The sequence below is a fragment of the Syzygium oleosum genome, unplaced genomic scaffold, assembly GCF_021117445.2.
Source record: "Syzygium oleosum isolate NSW1041296 unplaced genomic scaffold, Sole_v2.1 Sole_v2.03, whole genome shotgun sequence".
In the NCBI taxonomy this organism is placed as follows: domain Eukaryota; kingdom Viridiplantae; phylum Streptophyta; class Magnoliopsida; order Myrtales; family Myrtaceae; genus Syzygium; species Syzygium oleosum.
Genome location: NW_026607487.1, coordinates 1831334 through 1854444, shown reverse-complemented (window position 1 = coordinate 1854444; position 23111 = coordinate 1831334). Strand labels below are relative to the sequence as shown.

Sequence of the window (23111 nt, the reverse complement as noted above, 5' to 3'; positions counted from 1 at the left end):
ATTGCAGAAACTATTAAATTATGTATTGGTTCAAGTCAAATTCTTTCTACCATGCATGGAACTTTGCTGTGCTGTACTAAAGTTAGATTTGGTTAAAGTTCTTTTCTTTACTGTAAAAGAGGCAAATGACTCTGATTTAACTTGACCTTCAGTTATAATATTTTTGTCATATTTCGACTTGTTTTTGTTTGTTCAGCAATTATTTTTTTATGGCATGTGGTCAGCGTTTTGTCATCCACAACATAATATCCAAGTCAATTGAAAGCTATTATCAAGAATCAGAAGGGCAGGAAGAGATAATCTACCGGCAGTATGCATTGCTCTATATGCCAAAAAGGATTTCAGCCGGGTTGTGTGCATGTTAAGGAGTGGTCAATAATGTAAAACTGAAATCTTTAAAACTGCAATGGCTCAAGCTAGGAAAATGCAGCAATATTGTGAACTCAAGGTAATCCAATTTGTGTTCTCAACTTCTCTCTAATGATCTCAACTAAGTGATGCTTCTATTTTGTGTTTCCACTTTCCACTTTGTTCTATTGATTAGTCTGGCATTAACCAGTCTGGGTGCTGGATCATTAGATGGGTCTGTTGGCAACATGTTCAAATCATAATGGAACCTTTGGGCTAAACTCATATTCCATGTACCTGAATGGAGCAAAGTCTATTGATAAACGTGTGTTTCCACACGAATTTGCGAAATTTTCAGGATGAGTGTCGGCGGCAAACCTTACTTGCACACTTTGGCAAGTCTTTGGATCAGAAAGACTGTAAATACGGTTCTAATCGTTGCGACAATTGTCTCAAAACCTCTTCAAAAAGGTAAACCTTTCAGGTGTCAACTCTCTTGATGGGCGACAGGTACCGACTTACGCATGATCTTGAGCTACACAGTTCTGGTCCCATCATCCGCAATTATTGGAAGACCACATGGTAATGGAGGGGCGAAGGTCCTTAACTAAGGACACATAATTCTTCAGTTGTGATGGTCTTGTCATCTCATGTTTGTCTTTTTCTTTCATCTGCTGCCATGTTCCTTGTCTGGAACTAATTATTTTCGTGAGGGCAAAGTAAATGTGGGTCGAGATATAAGCCGGAGAGGCATATGGGAACACGTTGTCCGGTCTTGACTGAGGAAGAAAAAGTTACTTGTTTCAGTTCAGTGGAGATTAACAATGAAATCCAATTATACAAGCAAATGTTGCCTTTCTTCTTCTTTCTTGTTTTGAAGTTGGGATGAATCCATATCATGACCGCATCTGAAGTTAGTTTACTTGCAGATTCAAATTTTCAAGTAGTCTACCTCAAGATACAATCGATGAATCCATATCATGACCGCATCTGAAGTTAGGCACTTAAACAGTTGCTTCTTTGTTGTATTTGCATTACAACAACTCATGGTAATGATTGCATGAATATATTCATGAGAATTGCGGCCAATGCTTTGTACTCAAAAGGATGGTTGGAATCAGCACGATTCTGATTGCATGAATATATTCATGAATATATTACAACTTTTCTTGAGGTGGATTCCTCTACTGACAGTGAAGACGAAGACAATATATTTGGCAGTAAAATGGGTAGGAAATCCACATGCTATATTCCTAACCAAAGCAGTACGGCAAGCAATTCATCCACTCAACTTCTGGCCAGATGATCTTTGCAATCCATGGTATGCTTCTGCCATGGACATAGACAATACTGCCAAACCACTTAAATCAGCGTGTCACTGTTCTTTTCTCTTATAATTTAGTCTCTCCTTGATTGATTCCAATTTGCTTGTGATTCTGCACACAGCAAAGGACCTACACAATGTATATGTACAAAAGCACTTAGTAAATTGCTTATGAGGCCTCATCCAATCAAATAACCAATAGACACTCCTAAATTTTGCCAATCACTTCCACGGTCTTCAAGATCCAAAATGACCTATTAGAACTCTTCGGTTAATAAAACGGTTGATTTTAGTTTTGGCCGATGTACAAATACCTATATTTCTCAAGTACTTTGACAGTATAGAAGATCATCAAAGTGTGGACCTTAGCAATCCAGCGTCTTTGATAGGAATGTTTTGCGTAAATGAAGGCTTGTGCTTTCTTTGTGCACATTTTTCACTTTCCATGACAATTCATGCCAGAAACTATTTCAGTGTTGAAGAGGCTTATTTCTGTTGAGGGACTGTAAGAGCACTGTCACTCAAGGTTCAATATCGTCAGTTTCAAATAAAAGACATTGCTCTCGGATTTTGACATGCAAACAAGGGACTCTGAGTTATGAGGAATTGCAAGCCTTGGATGACATAGAATTGGCAAATGTTGTAATATTCATAAACAAGGCATTTTGACCACTGCAGCATCAGGCTTGTAAAGCTTCTGTAGCCAAGCAAGATTGCTTCATTCTCATGCCCACTGGAGGTAATAAAAGTTTATGTTACCAGGTTAGTGAATGCTTACATTATTTCATTTGTGTAATGTCGTATCTAGAATTATGTGTGGAGACAATGTTCAGAGCACAACCCCTGTGCACTTTGCTCAATGGTTCCACCAATTAAATACTAGACGGGTTGACCTGTATATCGATATTTAAGCTAAAAAAATGATCTTGTAATCTGCTTTGTTAGCACTGTTGAGAAGCTTGTGCTTAAACTTAAGGAAGAAAATGTTTTCCAAATGCAAATTAAGCGATAGGAAGTGATTCAGGTACATAACCATGGGTTCCAATGAATGGGATCAGACTAAGTTAGAAAAGAAGGGAATACAGGACATTCTCGTTCTGCCTTAGCACATCTCTATCTATTCTGTAATTTCTAGAATTTGACGTTTGCGCTATGCTTCTAGGACCTTCTACTTACTGGAAAATTTATCTTGTTTTTGCATGTAAGAAGTGTTGTCGGTCATAGTTCAGGTCCAATTCTAAAGGGTTATTAAGACAAAGAGGAAAAAGTTTTCAAATTACTTGCACCAAATACAGAACATAGATGTCTATATTTCCTTTGCAGGTATACGCTATGTCATCTTCTCAACTAGGGGTGATCATTTCCCATAATTGGTTTGAAATTGATGTCCTTTAATATAAATCTGAATTGATCTACTGAATCACAAGGAAGATATTAATTTGAAATGATTAAGTTGAATTATCCTGAAGTGCTTTCTGTTCAGTCTTGAAGTAGTTGATATATGTATCTGGCTGAAGTAATTATAAGACAAATAGTGACAACTGGTGCTTTCTGATCAGCTGAAGGTGAATAAAAGAATAATTCCCTCATCCCTTCCTTTCTTCATGTGCTCTTCTGATGTGTTTACCCTTCGTTTCAGCTGCCGGCAACTCTTAAACCAGGTGTCACAGTTGTTATATCTCCCCTGCTATCTCTCATCCAGGATCGAATAATTACTCTAACCCTCAAGTACGGAATACCGTCTACTTTCTTGAACTTTCAGCAAACTGCTGCCCAAGCAGTGGCTGCCCTCCAAGAACTAAGGCAAGGTTTAGCTCTCTCTCTCTCTCTCTCTCTCTCTCTCTCTCTCTCTCTCTCTCTCTCTCTCTCTGTGTTCCTAGAGAAGTAAATCATACCATATAATCTTTATTCCGCCATAAAATGGCTATGCTCTAAATGTTGCGATGGATGCACATTTTTTATGTAGTTAATGAAAAGATTCATGCCTAAGATGTTTGTCTTAAAAAAATAATTTAGGATCTTAGTGTTCCTAGAGAAGTAAACATACCATACAATCTTTATCCCGCCATAAAATGTTGGGCTATGCTCCATATGTTGCAATGGGGTTTCTATTGGACTTCTAAAACTTTTTTTGGCCGAGTGTTGTGATTGTCAAGTCATTAATCTCCACTGCTTTGCCTATCTTTTCAGGAAAGATAAACCATAGTGCAAGCTATTGTATATAACTCCTGAAAGGATTGTGGGAAACCCATCATTTCTCGAGATATTAAAATGCTTGCATAGAAAGTTACTATTTCTGATTCACTGTAACTTTTTCTGAAAGTTTCTTTTTAATTTTTTGATACTCAACCATCACGCATTGCAGGACAACTTGCTGGTTTTGTTGTTGATGAGGCACACTGTGTGAGGTATGCTTTTTGGCATCCTTGTATCCGAAGCAAAGATCATGCTAGAGTTACTTCAAAAGGAATTAGTATTTATGATGTTGCCACTGCAAAACTACTATCCTTGTTCCAGATAAAGAAAAGCAAGTTAACTTTTATATATGCTCACTCGAACTCTTTTCTTCGAACGTTTTTGCATTTTTTGTGTTTCTAGCCTAATTACATTGTCGATGTTACACTGAATCTTCTGAAACCCAGACCTTCTGTGAAGTTCTAGTATAACAGAATGCAATATTGAAATAACTAATTCTGGAAATGATCAAGTTCCTTCTTTTGGGAAAAGTCAGTGGCACATCGTTAATCATATTAAGCAAAATGCACACAACTAAAATAAGCTCCAACAGAAGTTACTTTCGGAAGTAATGGGAAGTGTCGATGTTTGGCATGATAGTCAGGTCTTTTAAGCTGGCTCTTATGTCCCTATATATTTTTTTATCCTTTATACTATATATTAACAACTTGAGATTTAAGGAAAGAGTTCCCATATGTGATCATTGATTGTATTTGTTACGAGGTTTTTACTGGATTTGCACTGCCAGTGCCATCTCATGAAAGGAACGAGCTACTGCTTTGAGCTTTTCTCGTATATTTGAATGATTGTAAACGAGCAAAGCTTATTGATTGTTACTTTCTCTGTTGTCATTATTGTAGTCAATGGGGACATGATTTTCGTCCAGATTATAGGGGACTGGGATGTCTCAAGCAAAACTTTCCATACGTTTTAGTGATGGCCTCAACTGGAACTGCCACTCAGTCGTGAGGTACGAAACTTGCACATTAACCTCCAGATTTTGTTGAAATAATCATTTGGGACCGATTCAAATGTGCATCCATAGCAGGATATCCTAAAAGCTCTCAGGATGCCCCATGCTTTTGTTTTTGAGACAAGCTTTGAAGACCAAACCTATAGTATGAGGTCATAGCTAAAACCAAGGAACCACTGAAGCAGCTTGGATAGATGCTAAAGAACCGGTTTGCTAATTTTTGTGGCATAGTATATTGCCTCTCAAAGAGTGAATGTGTTGATGTTGCAAAATACTTGAATGATAAGTGCGGTGTAAAGACGGTGTACTATCATGCTGGATTAGCAGCCTGTCAAAGAGTAGATGTTCAAAAGAAATGGCATACTGGAGAGGTTCAGGTTGTATGTGCCACCCTTGCTTTTGGGATAGGAATAGACAAACCTGATGTTGTAAGTTGAAATGGACCCTGGGCCTTTGCCTATTTTTTAGTTTATAATCAAGCTGACATGCTGACAATTACTGGACCAATCTTCTTTTCTTCTAATCTTTAAGTTTCACTAATTGGTTTCTTAGTGTGCTTTGGGCCTGGACCATGCCACATGCTGCATGTGGTACATGCGCATGATTGCACATTGTTAGAGAGATCAAATTGGATATGGTGACTTACGTCCCCCGAGAGGAAAAAAAACAAGTTCATGGTGACTTTGATGCAAGTCATGGGATATTCCTCGTTTGTACATTCTCATCGGCGTGAAGTTCACCAAGCAATTCCATAGCCTGAGACGGGCGACTCTCGGTGGTTTTCCTGTTTCCGCGAACGTCTCGCTTGCAATGCCGGCTCAGATCCTAGTGTCGATAAACTCAATGCGTAGCTCAGTGTCGCTCGTTGCAATTTTATTACCGCGTTCGGCGGGAGGTAAGCGCAAATCTTGAGTAGCTCGCGTGAAAATTCGTGATTTTGTTTTTGCTTGGGCGCGCTCTAGTGTTCTGTTCGTGCGTGAATCTCAAGTGCGTGTGCTCTCTCTCGAAAGAGAGAGACTGCGGATCGATTCGATTCTAACTTAGGCATCATTGATTGATTGACCGAATCGCTCGAGCAGGTTGAAATTCCAAGGAGGAGTAGGGTTTGGAGGTAGAGAAAATTATGTCATCTGTTGATGATGATGGCTATGGAATAATAGTATACTTTGGATTTGAATAGGAACGGAGCTGATTCAAATTTTAGTTCATGGTGCTGTGATTAAGATTGCCTGATCCGTTCTCCACTTCAAATTTTCCTAAATAAAATTGATGCTGATTGCAAAATCAGATGAATACTTGTGTTTGTAGGATTGACGTTGCAATGTATTTCGGGGTCGATTTCGTTGTTTTTAGGACTTTGTCTTGACCAAATGTTTGTTTAAGCATCGTTTCTGGGATTCTTTAACCAACCCTAATTTCCTCAGCTCGTCTATTTCAATTCCTCTTCGTTGCCATACGATTACGCTACCGAAGCTATAAAATCTAAAAATGCTGTGTGCGGTTGTTAAATAGACCGAAAGGCTTTCCATAGTTCCATTTTGATTTGAGGATGGTTTTCATATTTTTAATACCGTCTCGTCGAGCTCAGAGTTACAAAATTGAGGAAATCCAGAAAAATGAAGTGAAACCTCCTCTGTCCTTTTGAAACTTACGTAGTTGTTGTTTGAATGGCTGTTAGTTTATAGGATCTTGATGTAAAATGTGATAGAACTTTCGAAAACAAGCTCGAAGCAAGTCGCTAGTATGAAATTGAAGTAGAAGAAAAAGGGAAAAACCCATGAACAGAACCGAATTGGTTCTATTGGTTCGACTCGTTCATCCAATTATCCGGTGGATTCACAATTTTCCAGCTTAAAATCAATTCGGTCGATAAGGTTGTGAAATGTTCTACAAGTTATTGTGTGACATTTGTTGTGCTCGTGTACTCCTGACAATTGTTCATTGTGTCGTCTGGTGCAGTGATCCCGAGCGCATGAGGTAATCTGATTTTTTTTCCACGGTTCTCGCTATAGGTTGGCTAGTTTTAACCAAATAATGGCATGAGTATGATAACTTTAATCGAACTTCCTAAGGGCATGTTTTTTTTTTTTTTTTTTTTTTTTTTTTGGTAAGGTAAGTATATATATAACTTTCTCAAAACCAAATACAAGCTATAGCTCCAACCAATACCTGACCCTAATAGGACATAACTGTCCAGAAAGGGTCAAGAAAGGTCCAGCAAGGACTATACAAATAGAACAGACAACCAAGCCCCGAGAGAAGAATCGGGAGCACTAAACAAGGCTAATCCAAAACCAGGACCCAAAGGACTCTACAAGCCAGAGGTACACGGCAACCTGAGACACCGGACCAAAGGAAACAAGGAAAAACAAAGGAAAGAACTAAGAAAAAATGGATGATGATAGCCCCCAACTCCTTTGTAATCTCCTATTCATTGGCGTGTCTGCAACTCTTCCAAGGGTTGAAGCTTTATCCTTCAGCACTTTGATCATATGATTGCGCATGCCAGGAATGAAAATACTCTTGTTGCGGAAGATTGAGTTGTTTCTTTCAGTCCATATTATATGACAAAGGGCACCAAATGAGAACCTGGTGAGACGGTGGGCAAATGATGATCCTCCACAAACCTTCATTGCCCATGTTATATGCTCATGCCACGGACGGTTACGCCATGGGAGATAGCATTTAGTTGCCCAAAACAACGCCAAACTTCTTGTAGAGGAGCATTGGAAGAAAAGGTGATTGATTGAGTCCGGAGTAGCACCACAAAAAAGCGCATAAAGCGGCATTGATCCTGCTATTATGAATAAGAGCAGTCTGAGTAGGCAATCGACTGAGGGAAATTATCCATAGAAGAAAGGAGTGTCGAGGAGCAATATGGTGATCCCATATAAATGAATGCCACTGAACCGGCAATCCTTTTCTTCTTATATGGTTCCAAGCTGTCGCCACCGAGAAGGTAGAGGATGGTTGAGGAGCCCAGATCAGCTCATCTTCAATGTCCTCCTGAAAAATAGGTGAAGGTTCCGTCCAACTCAATATAGCATCCAGAGTAAGTGAATGTTGCCATACCGAGTCATAAAAGGCCCGAACAGTGGTGTCCCGGGGAATGCGAGACTGATAAATGTCCGTATCATTGAAGAGAAGGTGTAGGGGGCCTCTATCATGCCACCAATCAAACCACAAGGAGATTGAACGTCCATTACCAATTTTCCAGCGAAAAATAGTCCGAGCATAATCTCGCATATCATGAATTTTCTTCCACGTCCAGGAACAAAAGGTGGGCTTAGGCACAAGCCAGAAGTTAGAACTTTTTATAAAGTTCGTGTGTATCCACTTGCACCACATGGACTCCTTATCGGTGAAAAGAAGCCATATGTGTTTGAGCATCATAGCTCTATTATAATCAGTGAGTCTTCGGATCCCCAGACCTCCTTCTTCTTTAGGTAGGCATACCGTATCCCATGCAACTTTAGCACCGCCCGAGCCTAAATCAGGGCCCTTCCAAAGAAATTGTCTCAAAATAGTCTCAATACTATAAAGCACTGACTTAGGAAGAGAGAAGATGGTGGCCCAGTACACCTGGATAGAAACCAGGACCGATCGTATAAGCTGCAGTCGGCCCGCGAAAGACAAGAACCTGTGAGTCCAAGATCGGACACGCGACGTTATGGAATCAATCAAGCATTTACAATCCTCTTTCCGAAGCCTCGAAGATATGACGGGCACGCCTAGGTATCGAAAAGGAAGAGAGCCTTGTTGAAACCCAAGGCATAGTAGAAGGTCGCTGTGTAGCTCCGGGTTCCCTCCCGACAGATAAATATTGCTTTTTCTGGCATTTGGTCTTAGACCAGACCAATTGGAGAACAAATCGATTGCTTCCTTGATTAGCTGAATGGATCTCAAATGCGCTTGTGCGAATATAAGGACGTCATCCGCAAAGAATAGATGGGAGGTGCGCACTTTCTTGCAACGCCAGAACCATTGGAAATCCGGATTAAGAGTTTTGTCCCTCAGCACACCCGAAAAGATTTCCATAGCTAAGACAAAAAGGTACGGCGACAGTGGATCTCCTTGTCGTATTCCCCGGCTACTAGCAAAGAAGCCGTGAAGTTCCCCATTTATTGCAACTGAGAATTTGGCTGAGGATATGCAAGCTAAAACTAGCTTAGTGAAGTTTTCCGGAAATTTGAATGCTGCAAGTACCTTTTGAATGAAGCTCCACTCAATCGTGTCGTATGCTTTTTGGAAGTCCACCTTGATGGCGCACTTAGGAAAGTAAGACTCATGGTGGAAGTCCGCAAACAACTCCTGGGCGATCATAATGTTGTCACTTATTCTACGACCTCTGACGAAAGCCGTTTGTGGCGGTCCAATTAGCGAAGGAAGGACCTGCGCAATACGCCTTGCAAGGATTTTGGAGATGCATTTATAAAGGGTGTTGCAACACGCAATTGGTCGGAAGTCATTCATACTCGACGCATTGGGGGTTTTCGGTACCAATGTTAAGATGGTATTGTTAACCTCTTTGAGCAAGCATCCAGTTTCAAAGAAGTTCTTGATCGCCTTCAAGATTGAAGGACCAGTGATCCCCCATGTGAGTTTGAAAAATTCAGCATTGTATCCATCTGGACCCGGCGCCTTGCCTTTAGCCAGTGAAAATAGAGTAGATTGGATTTCCTCATCGGATACCGGATATGATAAGTAAAGTTGTTGGTTCTCATCTAAAGTCCTGTCAATAAAGCCACCCACCTCCTGGACTGAGGGCTGAATATTAGTTGGACTACTGGTGAGTAGTTGCTGAAAGTGACATACAATGTGGTTCTTGACCGCCAATGGTTCAGTAATAAACTCCCCATCTCCTGTCGAAACAGATAAGATTCTATTATGAAGACGTCTATGGTTGACATGATGATGAAAGAACTTGGTATTCATGTCCCCTTCCTTAATCCACCGGATTCTGGATTTTTGCCTGTAAAAGGATTCTTCTTGTAGTCTAAGGTCGGAAAAGGTTCTTTGAAGCTCCACTTCTCTTTCAAGAAGGCTCTGGTTGAAAGGGTTCAAGTCCAAGGCCGACTGAACAAGGAATAGGTCCGATCTAGCCTGTTCTGTTCTTGTGGAAATCTCCGAGAAGGAGCTACGGTTCAAGAGTTTCAACTGAGCCTTGAGAGCTTTAAGTTTGCAGCAAACTTGGAACATAGGAGAACCCACAATATGTGAATGCCAAACTTGAGTGACTAAATCCAGAAATAAAGGATGAGAAGCCCAAAAGTTGAAAAACTTGAAAGGCTTGTTGGAAGTAGGCAGAGGAACAATCTTGATCACCATTGGGGAATGATCCGAGATACCAGAAGGAAGGAAATTAGCTTCCGAGTATGAGAAGATTTGAGACCAAATATCATTGGTAAGTACTCGGTCAATTTTACGCATTTTCCGGTTTGCTCCTGAGGAGTGCGACCAAGTGTATCTGCATCCTACATAACGGAGATCCTCCAGTCCCGCTTGGTTTAGGCATTCCTTAAGATCATCAAAAGCGGGAATCCACGGAGTGGAGCTGCCTACTCTATCGTCTGAATCTCTAATCGCATTGAAATCACCAGCAACAAGCCAAGGGATATCACATGAGGCGAGCCGAATGAGATCAGCCCACAAGTGTCTTCGATTCATAAAAGTGTGTTCACCGTATACTACTGTAAGCATACAAGTTTTATCCATGTGAATCAACCTTGTTTGAGCATGGATGAGTTGAGAAGAAGAGTAGTGAAGGTCCATCTCAATCTCCTTTGGGTCCCAACCAAGCCATATCCTACCAAGAGGAGAGAATTCATAATTGGACATCCATTTCCAAATAAAGCAAAAGGTCTTTAGAAATCTCAAAAAACCGAGAGACTTTGACTTTAGTTTCTATTATACCAATACAACAAAGATGATTCCTCCTAATGAAAGAACGAATTTCTGCTTGCCGAAGGGGTCCAACTAGCCCCCCTAATGTTCCATATTCCAAAAAACATTTAGGAAGAAGGGAAACTATCTCTGAGCTTTCCTTGGTCTCCTCCTTTTAGATTTCTTTTTTGAGGAGGACAGACTAGGAGCACTCATAGGGCATTTCGAACTAAGTGTAGCCCCAAGAGAGGGTTTCGGTATCTCTTCAGAAACACTAGATGCAAACGCGCGAGATCTGGTGTTGGGGGGGGACACAGCAGCTGCTTCCACTCCCATCCTGTCTTCTGAGGTACTAGACTCCTCCATTACTGCCCGGGAATCAGAGGAGTCTTCAGTGGAGTCCAGTGAAGTGTGTAGATGAGCCATAGTCCGCTGATCGCAATTCCAATGGTTCCCGAGCAAGCAAAGGGTTTGAGTCTCGGCCCACCCGAAGGTCTCTGGGATGGCCCCACCTCATTGGCTTCTCTATCGGGTCCCATAGAGGGATATGGGGCAGAAGTCTGGCATTCTGTCCCAATGGAGTGCTGTGCTGGTCGGAGGAACAAGGGCAGTTGGTCAGGAACAGCAGCCGTCGAGGGAGGAATCTGAACAGGGTCAGAGGCGAAAGCTGATTGTGTGTTTACCGGGATCTGAGGTTCCAGCAAGTCTGAAGGGGACTGTTCGTGAGCATCGCAGTCGCCGGGGGGAAAGGCCGGGAGCGGGACATGCTTAGCAGCCTGGGGCTTTACCTTTTCGGGACCGGACTTGAACCCACCCTTCAGTCCTTTGGAGTTGCATATCATGACCAGACTTATGGACATTATGAGAAGGGCCTGCAGTAGTGTCCACAGCCTTGTTAATGGCCTGAACAGAACCACAATCAAAACCATTGGATCCCTCTTTATGTCCAAAGATACCGCAAGAGGGGCAAGCCATCGGTTTCCACTCATATTCAACATTAATAGTGTTCATCTCACCATCCCAGCAGAACTTAACTTGCTCAGCTCTTGGTTTAGTGGCTTTGAGTTCAACACATACTCGCGCAAATGAGATCCTGGTCATCTGTTCAGTGTGAATATCCACGTACAGAGGTTTGCCAATAGCACTTGCTATGCTGCCAATGCCCATAGGAGACCATAAGGACAGAGGAACATCTCTAAGTCTTACCCAGACCGGGATAGTCTCCAGAATTCCTTTCTTGAGTTTAAGCTTGGAATGCCATTGTTGTAATACCAAGGTACAGCTGAATATAGAAACCGGCCCCGAGTCAATGATCTTTCTGCGGAATTCATTATCAGGAACACGGAAAAAATAGAAGCCATTCTCATGTAGTTTGATCTCAGCAACTTTATCCCCCCATGACTTCCTTATAGCCTCTTCAGTCAGCTTGAAGGGGGCTTTCTTCCCTATGAACTGGCCTACAACACATTCCAGCCAAAAGGGGTTCTCAGCAGCAGCTATATCTGGAGTGATATCGACGATCTCTTCACCATCCACCACCCGTGGCGGTACATAAGTAAGTCTATACCCTTTAGTTAAAACTCTAGCAACATTTGCCCAAGATCTGGTTTTAGGGCCAGGAGGATGCTGCTCGTGGGCCTTGTTAGGAATCTGTCCAGCAACATTGGAAGTTCCAGCAGTATCAGGTTGAGGCCGACCAGCACGCCTGAGGGACCTGCTCCTATTCTGTCTCCCCTTGTTGCCGAAGCCTGCTGCATTTTTCCGGAGATCAATACCACCAGGAGGACTAGCAATGTGTCCAGGTCTAGGGGAGTTGTGCCGACTTTTCGATCGACCTCTACTGCGACTACGTCCAACATTGTCTTTGGAGAAGAAACTGGTACCAGACGGGGGGCCAGACCTGGTGAAAGCTACTGATTTATCCCTAGGTTCAGCTGTCCTAGAGGGACTAGCAATACCTTGTAAAGGCTTAGGAAACGCAGCACCATTTACCTCCTGTTGTGTCTCGGCATCAGGAGGAGGGTCAGCATCCAGAACCAACGGAGATACAGACGATTGATTAGTTGTCTCCATGTGGACAAATACACAAGCACCTACCAGTCAAAGATGCTAGGACCAGGGGAAGGGATGTTGTACATATCAGTATGATCTCCAATATAAGCACCAGCTTATCACACCCACTCAGCAGAAATATAATGGACCTATCCAGGACCTCAACCAACTCCAATCAATCCGCCAGCAACAACAACCAGAATAGGGAGACACTTCAATCTGAAAACCGAAAGTTGCAGTGCAGAGCAAGTACCAGACCACAACACCAGCTCCAACACTGAAGAAAGGAGACCAGAATAGCTCGAAATCCAGGTAAAAACCAGCAGGAAACCAAACCTGAACCCAAGGCTCAGTTCAGCCGAGCTTCTCGTGCGAAGGGAGTCCACCCCAACGACGATCAGATCTTGGAATCCAACGTCAGTGCTGGACGATGAGAGACGACCTGCGGAGGGGTAGATGAGGGGCGTCCAGGCGGCCTATCCTCCAAAAATCAGCCTTAGAGGTCGCCGGAATCAACCGGAACCGGCGAAGGACGATCGGGTGAACAGTGCCAGCGGGAACCCATTAGAGAGCGATAACATTCTGTAATGAACAGTAACCGCGAAATTTGGTTCTGCTTTTAACAATTTGTTTGTACCTAATTAAAAGAAAAAAAGTACTTTTCTGGTTTCCCGCCAAAACGTGAAATACTATTCAAATTTGAGAAAATTATGAAAAAGTTGTATGTGAATCTACGTGTCGACATTTAAGTTTTGTGAAAGTTTCATGAGTTTTGAATTTATAAAAAGTTAAAGTGGGTGAGCTGCAATATTTAGATTAAGCAAAAATAAAAATGTAGAAGTCATTCCCAATATGCCCTAAGCTTGGACAGTTTTTACAGCTTTTTCTCCTAGTTCTCCCTAAGTTCCTCAAAGCCTGCTTGCACTTTCCCACCTTGGTTCAATCGCGGAGGACTTCCAATCCAATTGCTAAATTGGGTTCTTCGCTTTTCTTTCTCTATAACTTGGTTGAATTCTGGCTCTTTGGTCTTGGTGCATAGAAATGAACCCTCAGATGAAGTTTCTTTTTTTGGAGAATTGAGAGCAACTTTTTTTGTTGAATGTTTCTGAGAGTACTTGGAGCGTGTCATTTTTGGTTCTGGCTGCTTTGTCGTTCTGTATGGATGATAAACAGGATTCTTTATGATGCTTGTTATCTCTAAACTAATGTTTTTATTCTTTGTGGGACAGTTCTGCTTCCATGGGATGGGACGATAAAATTGTCAAACAGCCGGAAGAGGAAACTCATGAATCATGGACCCTATCTCTTCACTCTCTGTCTGATTTATCCCACATTTCGCCGATAGTATTCTTGTACCTCATTAAAGAATGTTATGCTTCTGGCATAACAATGCTTTCCCCTTCAAAAGTCTCTTTCCACGTTTACTTTCCAGTTTCCCTTAATGGTTCACATCATATGCAGTATATGTGAGGAAATGGCTGCTATGTGCATTGGATGATTGACTTGCCTGCATCTTCTGGTTATACGTCAACTTTTTCTTTAACTTCTCTTCCAAAGATGAGGCTCTTCTTTAGATGCTCCTCTTATTTTAAGAACAAACTGAATTTTTGAACCATGTAAGACGTTCGTCCTCAGATCTCAACAATTAGAGAGACACACATGCAGTACATAGTGCATCTCAGTATTTACGACTACTGTCACGCTGCACAGAACATTACACTTTTTGATGAGGAATAATTGGTCATTTACTGGATGTTGCTATCCTTCAAGTCTTTTCATAGATGCTTGGAATCCACTTGGTTTATGGCTATCTGGACTTCCTTTCTTAGACATATTGCCTTTTGTTTCAATGTTTAGGTACCTTGAAGGCAACTAGAAAGTTCGGGGTACTTCAACATCAAGTTCATCAAGTATTAAATAATAGGCCCCGACCTGGACCCGCTACTTTTGTCATACACTGTCTCTATGCACTACCCATATTTGACATTCACTGTGAGGGATTCAGTCACTTGATAATATCTTCTCTCCGTCGTTTTCTGAAAGCTAACCTTGCGGACTCCTTGCAAGCAAAGGACTTAGCTGCACATTTATTTGTTGATATGGTTCAGGGATATGTAAATCATGATGAGAGGATACTTGTGAAGGTAGTAGAAGTGTTTGACGTGAGAGTGACAGACCTTGAGAACGTCATATGCCAACTTAAAGCTACAAACATTAACTTTAGACCAATCACTGCCCTAACATTTCTTGAGCAATATATTTTCAAGTTTATAGAGTCTCAGTCCTATATGACAGCAGTCACTCTATTGGAGCACTTTTCTATTCGCCAATCTGGGAAATCCTTCCTTCTTGTCATGATGGAAAAGAAAGAATTTAGGGCTGCAGAGAAGTGGGCCACATTTATGGGCAAGTCAATGTTATGTGTACTTGTCCAGGAATATGTAGACAGAAAAATGCTGAAGTATGCTTATGTGACAATAAAGAAAAACAATCTCCAGCAAGAATTTGCTGATGTATATCATCAATGTAAAGAAAGGTATTTCTTTGCTGTTAAAATTGTTTGGAAGTAACTTTTGCTAAAGATTTATTTATTATGTTGCTGATAGTGCATGGAAATCCAAATTTCTTACTGCAGCCATTGTATCGAGAACAGCAAGACTAATTTATTCTTTTGTAGTTCAATGAAGCAGCTAGCAGAAAAAGGATGCTGGGATGTTGCTGAGTCAAAGGCAAAGGGTGATAAACAGTTCATTGAATACCTGGTATTAGTCTAAAATGCTTTGTTCCAACTGTGGTGTCTTTCTTTAGATGAACTTGAATTTGCACTCTTTTAAGTTGCAACCTTAATAGATTTGCATCAATCTTTTGAGGTTGGCAGTTTGGCCTTCTACAGGGGTTCCTCAAATAGTCTTATCAGTCCTGTTATTCTCAGGAAGGGGTATTGGCAGAACTTTTTCAGTAATTGCACGCTTCATCTCCTGCTATTGGACTTCGGTGCAATGTATAATGGTTCTTGGTTCTTTCATAGAGAAATGTGATTAATTTTATAGTCATAAGTATGTCTTCTGATGTAACTAGAGCATTTGAGCTGCATACATAAATGACACCTTGTGGCTTGAGCAAGAAATTCTGTGGTGCCAACTCCTCCTTTGTGATGAACATTTGTCCTTTTACTGTTGTTTTTTCCTCCTTTCCTTTGCTTTTTCCCCGAAGGTGGTATTTAAGTTTCGAAATAACAAATTACCAGCTTGTAGTTGTCGTTCTTCTAGACATATAAAGAATGGAGACTTTGTGTGCTTTTGCTCGTTCTATTAAGATTTTACTCTTCCACTTTAAAGGTCTATTTGGCAATGGAAGCTGGTTACTCTGAAAAAAATGATGAATTGTGTGATCGATACTCTCTTCAAGGTTTTCCAAAAGCCAAAGGTGTGCCAACTTCGTTTTGTTTGCTGATATAGTAGAAAATCATATTGCTGTAACTTCTCTTCTCCAACCTATAAGTTTAGAAAACTATGTTGTTGCACTAGTTTTGCTGAAACAGTTAACTTTTTGTCAGTCACTGCTGTGATTGGAACCTCTATTGTGCTACTAGAATCCAACTAGACGCCTCAAGTAGGCTACTGGGAACCCTAGACCAGGATTCTTCCTGCTTTGTTTGCATAAGGTACTTGGACTATGCATAAGCTATTATTGGCACAGTTGACAAGGTGTTGGCATGCTTATCTAGTGAGTTAAGTACAGGGCAATTGCGTTGATCAGCGTAGATGGCTATCTTAGTTTGAATATGCCTTCTCATGTGCATATCTTTATCATTACATTGCTTGGATTTTGTCAGAGAATGTGGCAAACTTTTGGGATTCTTATGGCCAGTATATTGTTATTCGGTTTACCGAATGGATGTTTGCTGATGTTCTCTTGTTGCTATAACTTGTAAATCGTGGTTTGAGTTGTATCTCGGGAAGTGCTGAAGTCATTATGTCTTGAAAATCTGCTGAATTATTTGATATCTTGAAACTGACAGTTGCATCTGCAATTAGGTCTCTAGTTCTCCATGATTGAGGAAAAGAATAGTTCTGCTTGTGCCTGATGATCTAGAATCAATTGCTTGCCATATTATGTTGATCTTGAAAAGTTTTTAGTGGACCTTCGTATGTGTTGGGTATTGAACTTCTCTGATAAACCTGTATTCTGTTGCACTATCATCAGTATGGTGTAAGTATGCTATGCCTAGGTATTTAGTCCTTGGTGATCTCATGTTGTGGAGTATAGTAGTAGGATTTTCGTAGTGATGTTGCATTCTCTTTTCTAAAATGCTAATTTATAACCGTTGGTTTGTTTAGAATTTGATGCAACTCTTCTGCATCGTAAGCACTATTTGTGCCTCAAAGAACTGGGCATTGAAGATGTTTTTTGGGTTGATCAAGTGGATAGTTTGCATACGGCAACATGTTATATTGAAGAATCTAAAGTTGTTGGTATGGACTGTGAATGGAAACCGAATTATGTAAAGGGCAGCAAGCCTAACAAGGTAATTGCTAGGTCCTGTCTGACCTCATCTTCCTATGCATAATCTCTTGGAGGTTTTATATACTCGCTGAAAATTATCTTTGTGCCTTAAACAAATTCATTGTTGCCATAAAAGAAATTAAATGGTTTAACAATCAAGAGTTATCATCAAACTTTTGGTGATCGCCACTCTCTTTCTTATATTTCAACGGCCATGAAAACAACTATGATGCATGATATTCAACAATGACATGATGAGAAAAAAACTTTTAAGATGATTTCAGATGTGCTTTACTTGTTATATAGTGCGCTTCCTTTTGGGAAATACGATGAGGGATATGCTTGGCCAGAAGTAGAACCTGTTTGAAGGTTGCATTTGGAAGATCCGCGTAAAATGGTAGAGAGTATCTATATCTGATTTGACATGTGGTGACCACTATCAGATTGGATCAAATCAGATAAAGGCTGATGTAGATTGTATAGGACTACAGTGAGGAGGTGGCAATACAAGAAGAAGATGGTTTTGTCACCGCTTCTCACCATCTTGTATGTGGTCGCCATTGGCATGGCTAGTCTCACCAATCAATGTCCCTACTGCTGTCGACTTAGCTCTGTCTGTCTGTCTCTCTCTCTCTCTCTCTGTGAATGGACCAAGTGTGTAATTTGGCTCTAAGCAATGACTTGGTTTTTTCAGCCAAATTACAGCAGCTGCTTGCTCTGCTGAGGTAATTCAGAGGTTTTGGTTGAGCAAGTTGTAGCTGCAATTTGGTAAAGAAGATCAAGGCGCCGTCAAGTCTCAGTTTGTCGACTTTGTGTCAATTGTCATGACTTGTTGCCACCTTTGCGATTGGCTGGTTCCACTCTGACCTCTCTGTCAGAACGAATATCTTAAAAGGTCATCCATTAATGTCAGAAATCAATTAAGTCCGATGTTTATTTTGATTTTCAGGTGTCCATCATGCAGATTGCTTCCAGCAGAAGTGTTTTCATCTTTGATCTCATAAAATTGTCAGGGGATGTGCCACATATTCTGGATAACTGCCTGAGTCGTATTTTACAGTCTCCAAGTATTCTAAAGCTTGGTATGAGAAATTATTTAGCGTAATTGTATTCTCTCCTTTGCTTCTTGGTCCAAACATCAGCCTTAATTTGGTATCACCAATATGTGTCTACTAATCTTGGAAAAAGAAAATCATTGTACTGACTTAAGAATTTGGAATTTCTGGTACCAGACGTACATAGGGTATCACAAAGTAAGAGTTTGGACAAGGAATAATTATTTGTGCATGTTTGGTACTGATATGACTAAGGGTGACCGGCATTGGTTGTTTCAGTGTGTTTGTTTTGCTGAAGTGAACAGCTTTCCACAGAATTTCCTGATGTTCCTGCTCTATGCAGGCTATAATTTTCAGTGTGAAACGAAGCAACTCACCAGCTCCTATGAAACATTGGGGTGTTTTAACCATTTTGAAATGCTGTTGGACATTCAGGATGTATTTAAAGAATCCAGTGGTGGTCTCTCAGGGCTTGCTGAGGTAAAATGTGACTTGCATCTCAAATCTTGTATTGCTGTCTTGCTTACCAAGAGAGGGGTGAAAAGGGAGGAACACAATTTCTTCTTGCTCAGAACTCATGTTGGGATCCTGATGCATGCCTTTGAGATCACCTTTAGCCCTGAAGTAATTAGTTTTATCTTTATTTCTTGGGTCTAACTAGGAAATACTTGGTGCTGGTTTGAACAAGACAAGAAGGAATAGCGACTGGGAGCAACGACCTTTGAGTCAAAATCAGGTTATTTTACATTTTCTTCTGTTTTTTTTTATATTATTTCCTCAGAATGGAAATTACAGGAAGAATCACACAATTTAATATCAGAACTCAAATGGTTGAGAGAGCATATTATTGTGCGGAATGCATCTGTAAGAATGATGTCAGTATGCGGAACTTCATGGAGACACTTCCATGTAAATCTTAATGCTCTGAACTTTCAAGAGTGTAGGGTCAGCAGACATGATTTTGGCATTTGCTTAAGCGATTTCTCGAGATCTTTAGTGCAACAAAAGTTCTTCTGGCGTCTATTTAAAACAACGTAACTGCTGATTTATTTTAGGAAAAAAATTATTTTTCATCTTTATACTTTCACGCTTTTTCTAATCAAGTTCTTCTTTTAATTTATCTTATCAAGTCCTACTTTTGCTGAATTTTTAATCATGCCCCTCCGATACCAAATTTGACCAAATTCAGCAAACGGCGGATGTGCCAAAGTGTGATGTTAATATGCAGATACCCAAATTGACATGTGTGAAGAGAATTAGATATCGTAGACAACGTGTAAGTATGATGTGGATAATTTCCGTCAATCCACATTGACAGAAAATTTTTATCCCTGTCATGGCATGACGTCGTTCAACGGTCACGTCAGCTGGACTTAATTGGATTTGATGTCGGAGGGATTTCATTAGGGGACTTGATTGGAAAAGGCATGAAAATACGTGCAAGAAAAGTAGAATTTTTCCTATTTTTTACAAATGTCATCCCCTCTTTCAACCCCAAGATAGGGAAAGAACCATAAACGTATATTAAGGAGCAAACACAGCGCAGAGAAGAAAGGAGAAAAGTAACCATTGATGTTTCCGAAATATGATTAGAGCAGAAGTCCTTTGATTTAACTTGAGCAATTGCATGTTTGCAGCTGGAATATGCCGCTCTTGATGCTGCTGTTCTTGTGCACATATTTCATCATGTACGGGACCGATCTCAGCAGGCTACTGCAGATGGTAATGACAAAATTGAATGGAAGTCTTCTATAGTAAGTGAATAGCACCTATTGGTTTCCTTAACTCTCCTATAAGAAAAGCTGAAGTGAAAAGTATGATATTCTTTTTAACTTTTGTGCAATTTGTTTGACCATTAACAGTTGTTGCAGATTTCGCACATGGATAATGCCAAGACGACCAAAAAGAATGTTCGGAATAGAACAAAGTGCATAGTGGAGATTGACTAGCTCGACAATCAATTCATGAACTGCCGGAGCTATTGCTGTCAGGGGCGGTTTTTCTTATGTAAATAGCTTTTGCATGTAAAGACTAGACATCATTACTTAGTGATCCAATTAACAATTATGATGTGCATATGGGAAAAATTCATTGCCAATGAGAGCTTCAGTTCCGTCTTCTTGTGCTGGGTCGCTTTTTCTTAAGAGAATTTTGGTGCTTCAGAAAGCTCCTTGGTCGAAACCTGACCACGCCCACACTCTATGCTTTTGAGTTCTGGTTTCCCATGGTTTCCCAACACGAAGTTACTCTTGAATTTCCTTGGCTAAGAGTGTATATACTCGACAGGAGCTAAATAGTATTGGTGAGTCATTCACCAAAATGAGCAGCCATCTATGCAGACATTGCAATGTTCTCCCTTGCACTGTAAGTTGCCTTCGCCGTGTCCATCATTCGCTTTGCAGATCTCTAGCTAAGCGATTTCTGGGGAAACATAGCGTGCTATATTTGGCAATGAGAAGAACCAAAAAGAGGGACAAGCGAAACCAAACATAACCGCAATTTTGGTATGTGCATGATCACGTTAATTTCCTTTTGGATTTGGTGGTCTTGTATCATTATCATTGATTTAAGATGAGTATTGTTGCGGATCTTTCTTTGATTTTTGAATAATCGAAATTTCAACCACCCGACAAACCCCGCGAATGTAGGTTTGGGACGAATTCGTCTCGCCTCTGAAGCCGATTACAGCAGCATCACGGGTTAATATCAAATACACAGAAGCCTTCCGTCACATGGCATGTAACCTCTAACTTCACTTAACAAGAGAAAAGCATCATCGTAATTTCAAAAGAAAGAAAAAAATTGCATGGATTTATATCTCAATGTTAAAAATAGAAGGTCCAAATCCTGGTCGCCTCTCTCTCTTACATGAAAGTCTCCATCCCCAACCGAAAAAAGCACCTCTATGTTTGCTGTCACCTCCATCTGAGAACATTAGAGAGAGCCCTCTTCTCTCTCTCTCTCTCTCTCTCTCTCTCTCTCTCTCTCTCTCTCTCTCTCTCTCTCTCTCTCTCTCTCTCTCTCTCTCTCCAAAAAAAAAAAATCCTTCTCATCCCAGAGAGGGGAGAGGCCACGAGGGAGGGCCGGGAGAGAGAGAGAGATCGAGGACACAGATGGACCCGTGGTCGCCGAGCTACCGATCCCATGGAGTTGGCCGGACTTTAGAGATCATGACAATCCAAGCTCTTAACCAAAACCCGATGTACGTAGCCAAATCCAGCCTCGCATGCTTGAACCCGCTTCGCCCCCACACAAAGTATACAAAGTGAAGAAGTCGGAACGATCCGGAGAAGAAGAGGAAGAGGAGGGTGGCCAGATACAAGCTTTATTCCGTCGAAGGCAAGTTCAAGGCTTCTCTCAAACAAGGATTCCGATGGTTGAAGCGCAAATGCTCGAGCATCACACGCCGATTCTAATTAGTAGAAATTACGGATTATTGTGTTCATTGCCATCAAGAGAGAAAAAAAGTGAGATCTGTCAAGAGGAAACAGAGAGGTTTGTTGTGTTTTTTGGGTGTTCATCTTTATATGTATCTAATGGTAATCAAATATTCAGAAGAGTGCCATAATGTTCGATCTTTCTGATATTATGTTCGTCTGACTCGTTGTTTCATTCATCGATCTCCAGCATTCAAAAAATAGGAAATGAGACAACCCGTATGTGATGGTCGTATATATTTATAAAAGCCGATTTTTTTTATAAAAAAAACCGTAATGTTATAGAAGCAGCATTAGTTTACCTTGCTTGATAATATTTCAAAACAACAATTTGACTACTCGTAATGTTAAGGGGGTGTACATTCATATATGACAGAAACATTTTTATCAGCAACTAGAAATACTTGAACCTTATATTTTATTTTAGCTCAGTTCATCATACTTACTGGGGAATTGATGCTCTTAACAATAAGAAACTTGAAAGGGTTTTCGTTCATCACGAAAAACCGAAAGCCGTTTGGGACAAACAGAACATCTACCATTAGTTAAATTTGACACAAGCAAACTCACAAAGGAACTCAAAATGGCCAAGGATTTTTTCAAAGAAAACATGAATTTTGGACAGAGAAAATCTGGGCGTAGTTTACAATATTGAGTAGTAGAAAATCATCGGGCTCTAGGTGAAAATTTCAAATCCAGGTTTAATGAGGGGGGAACTGTAAATAACTAGGGAATTCTTGTTTGCCTATGTTTGATATTTTCATCCTTGCCTCACAAGCAGCTAATCAGTTTGCAGTCTACAAAAGCTGCCAATGGAGGGACAAATGAAAAACATTGCTATAACGTAATATGTAGGCAAATATGGAGTTTCCAAAATCAATCAAATAGATACCCGGTGTGGAGCAAATCATTCTTAAAAAATAGAGCTTCAAGAAAAGTATTACTCTATTCGCTCACACTAGTCGTTCAAGGATGAAGAATCTTACTAGATGACCAATGCCTTCTATTGACATTTGCGTCAACATTTTGATCTTGGCTGAAGCATTTCTATGACCAACTCCCCCACTCCTTCAATTATGTAAGACTAGCAATTTAGGAAAGTACAGAACCTGTCATGGAAAACCTTCCTGTCAAAAGAAGGTAATGATGAAAAGTAGGTCATGAATCTTAATGGAAAAATGATTGTTCACTGTTAATTAACCTCTGTTGAGGAAACATCACTCCACGAGTCACAAGACAGCTCTTCTTCATAATTTCTAAAGAGGCGTGTTCCAGATAATTTCCGTATTGCTTCCAAT

The 23111-nt window shown here is 40.6% G+C and overlaps 3 protein-coding genes and 1 pseudogene across 3 annotated transcripts in view; 3 read left to right on the top strand and 1 right to left on the bottom strand.

The window, feature by feature from the left end:
• Nucleotides 1-4768, top strand: part of LOC115663781 (ATP-dependent DNA helicase Q-like 1) — a 61953-nt pseudogene extending 57185 nt beyond the window's left edge.
• Nucleotides 1-23111, top strand: part of LOC115664544 (uncharacterized) — a 100579-nt gene that overhangs the window by 30771 nt on the left and 46697 nt on the right. The gene's annotated exons all lie outside the window — the stretch shown is intronic.
• LOC115663621 (uncharacterized) overlaps nucleotides 1-23111 on the bottom strand; it is a 132799-nt gene that overhangs the window by 108262 nt on the left and 1426 nt on the right. The gene's annotated exons all lie outside the window — the stretch shown is intronic.
• On the top strand, nucleotides 13448-20494 carry LOC115667798 (uncharacterized). The gene is made up of 10 exons (XM_056309542.1): nucleotides 13448-14196; nucleotides 14673-15351; nucleotides 15493-15577; nucleotides 16154-16241; nucleotides 17156-17343; nucleotides 18271-18403; nucleotides 18720-18856; nucleotides 19038-19112; nucleotides 20014-20130; nucleotides 20248-20494. Exons 1-10 carry the CDS (start codon nucleotides 14055-14057, stop codon nucleotides 20323-20325), a joined length of 1722 nt encoding a protein of 573 aa, XP_056165517.1. The 5' UTR covers nucleotides 13448-14054; the 3' UTR covers nucleotides 20326-20494.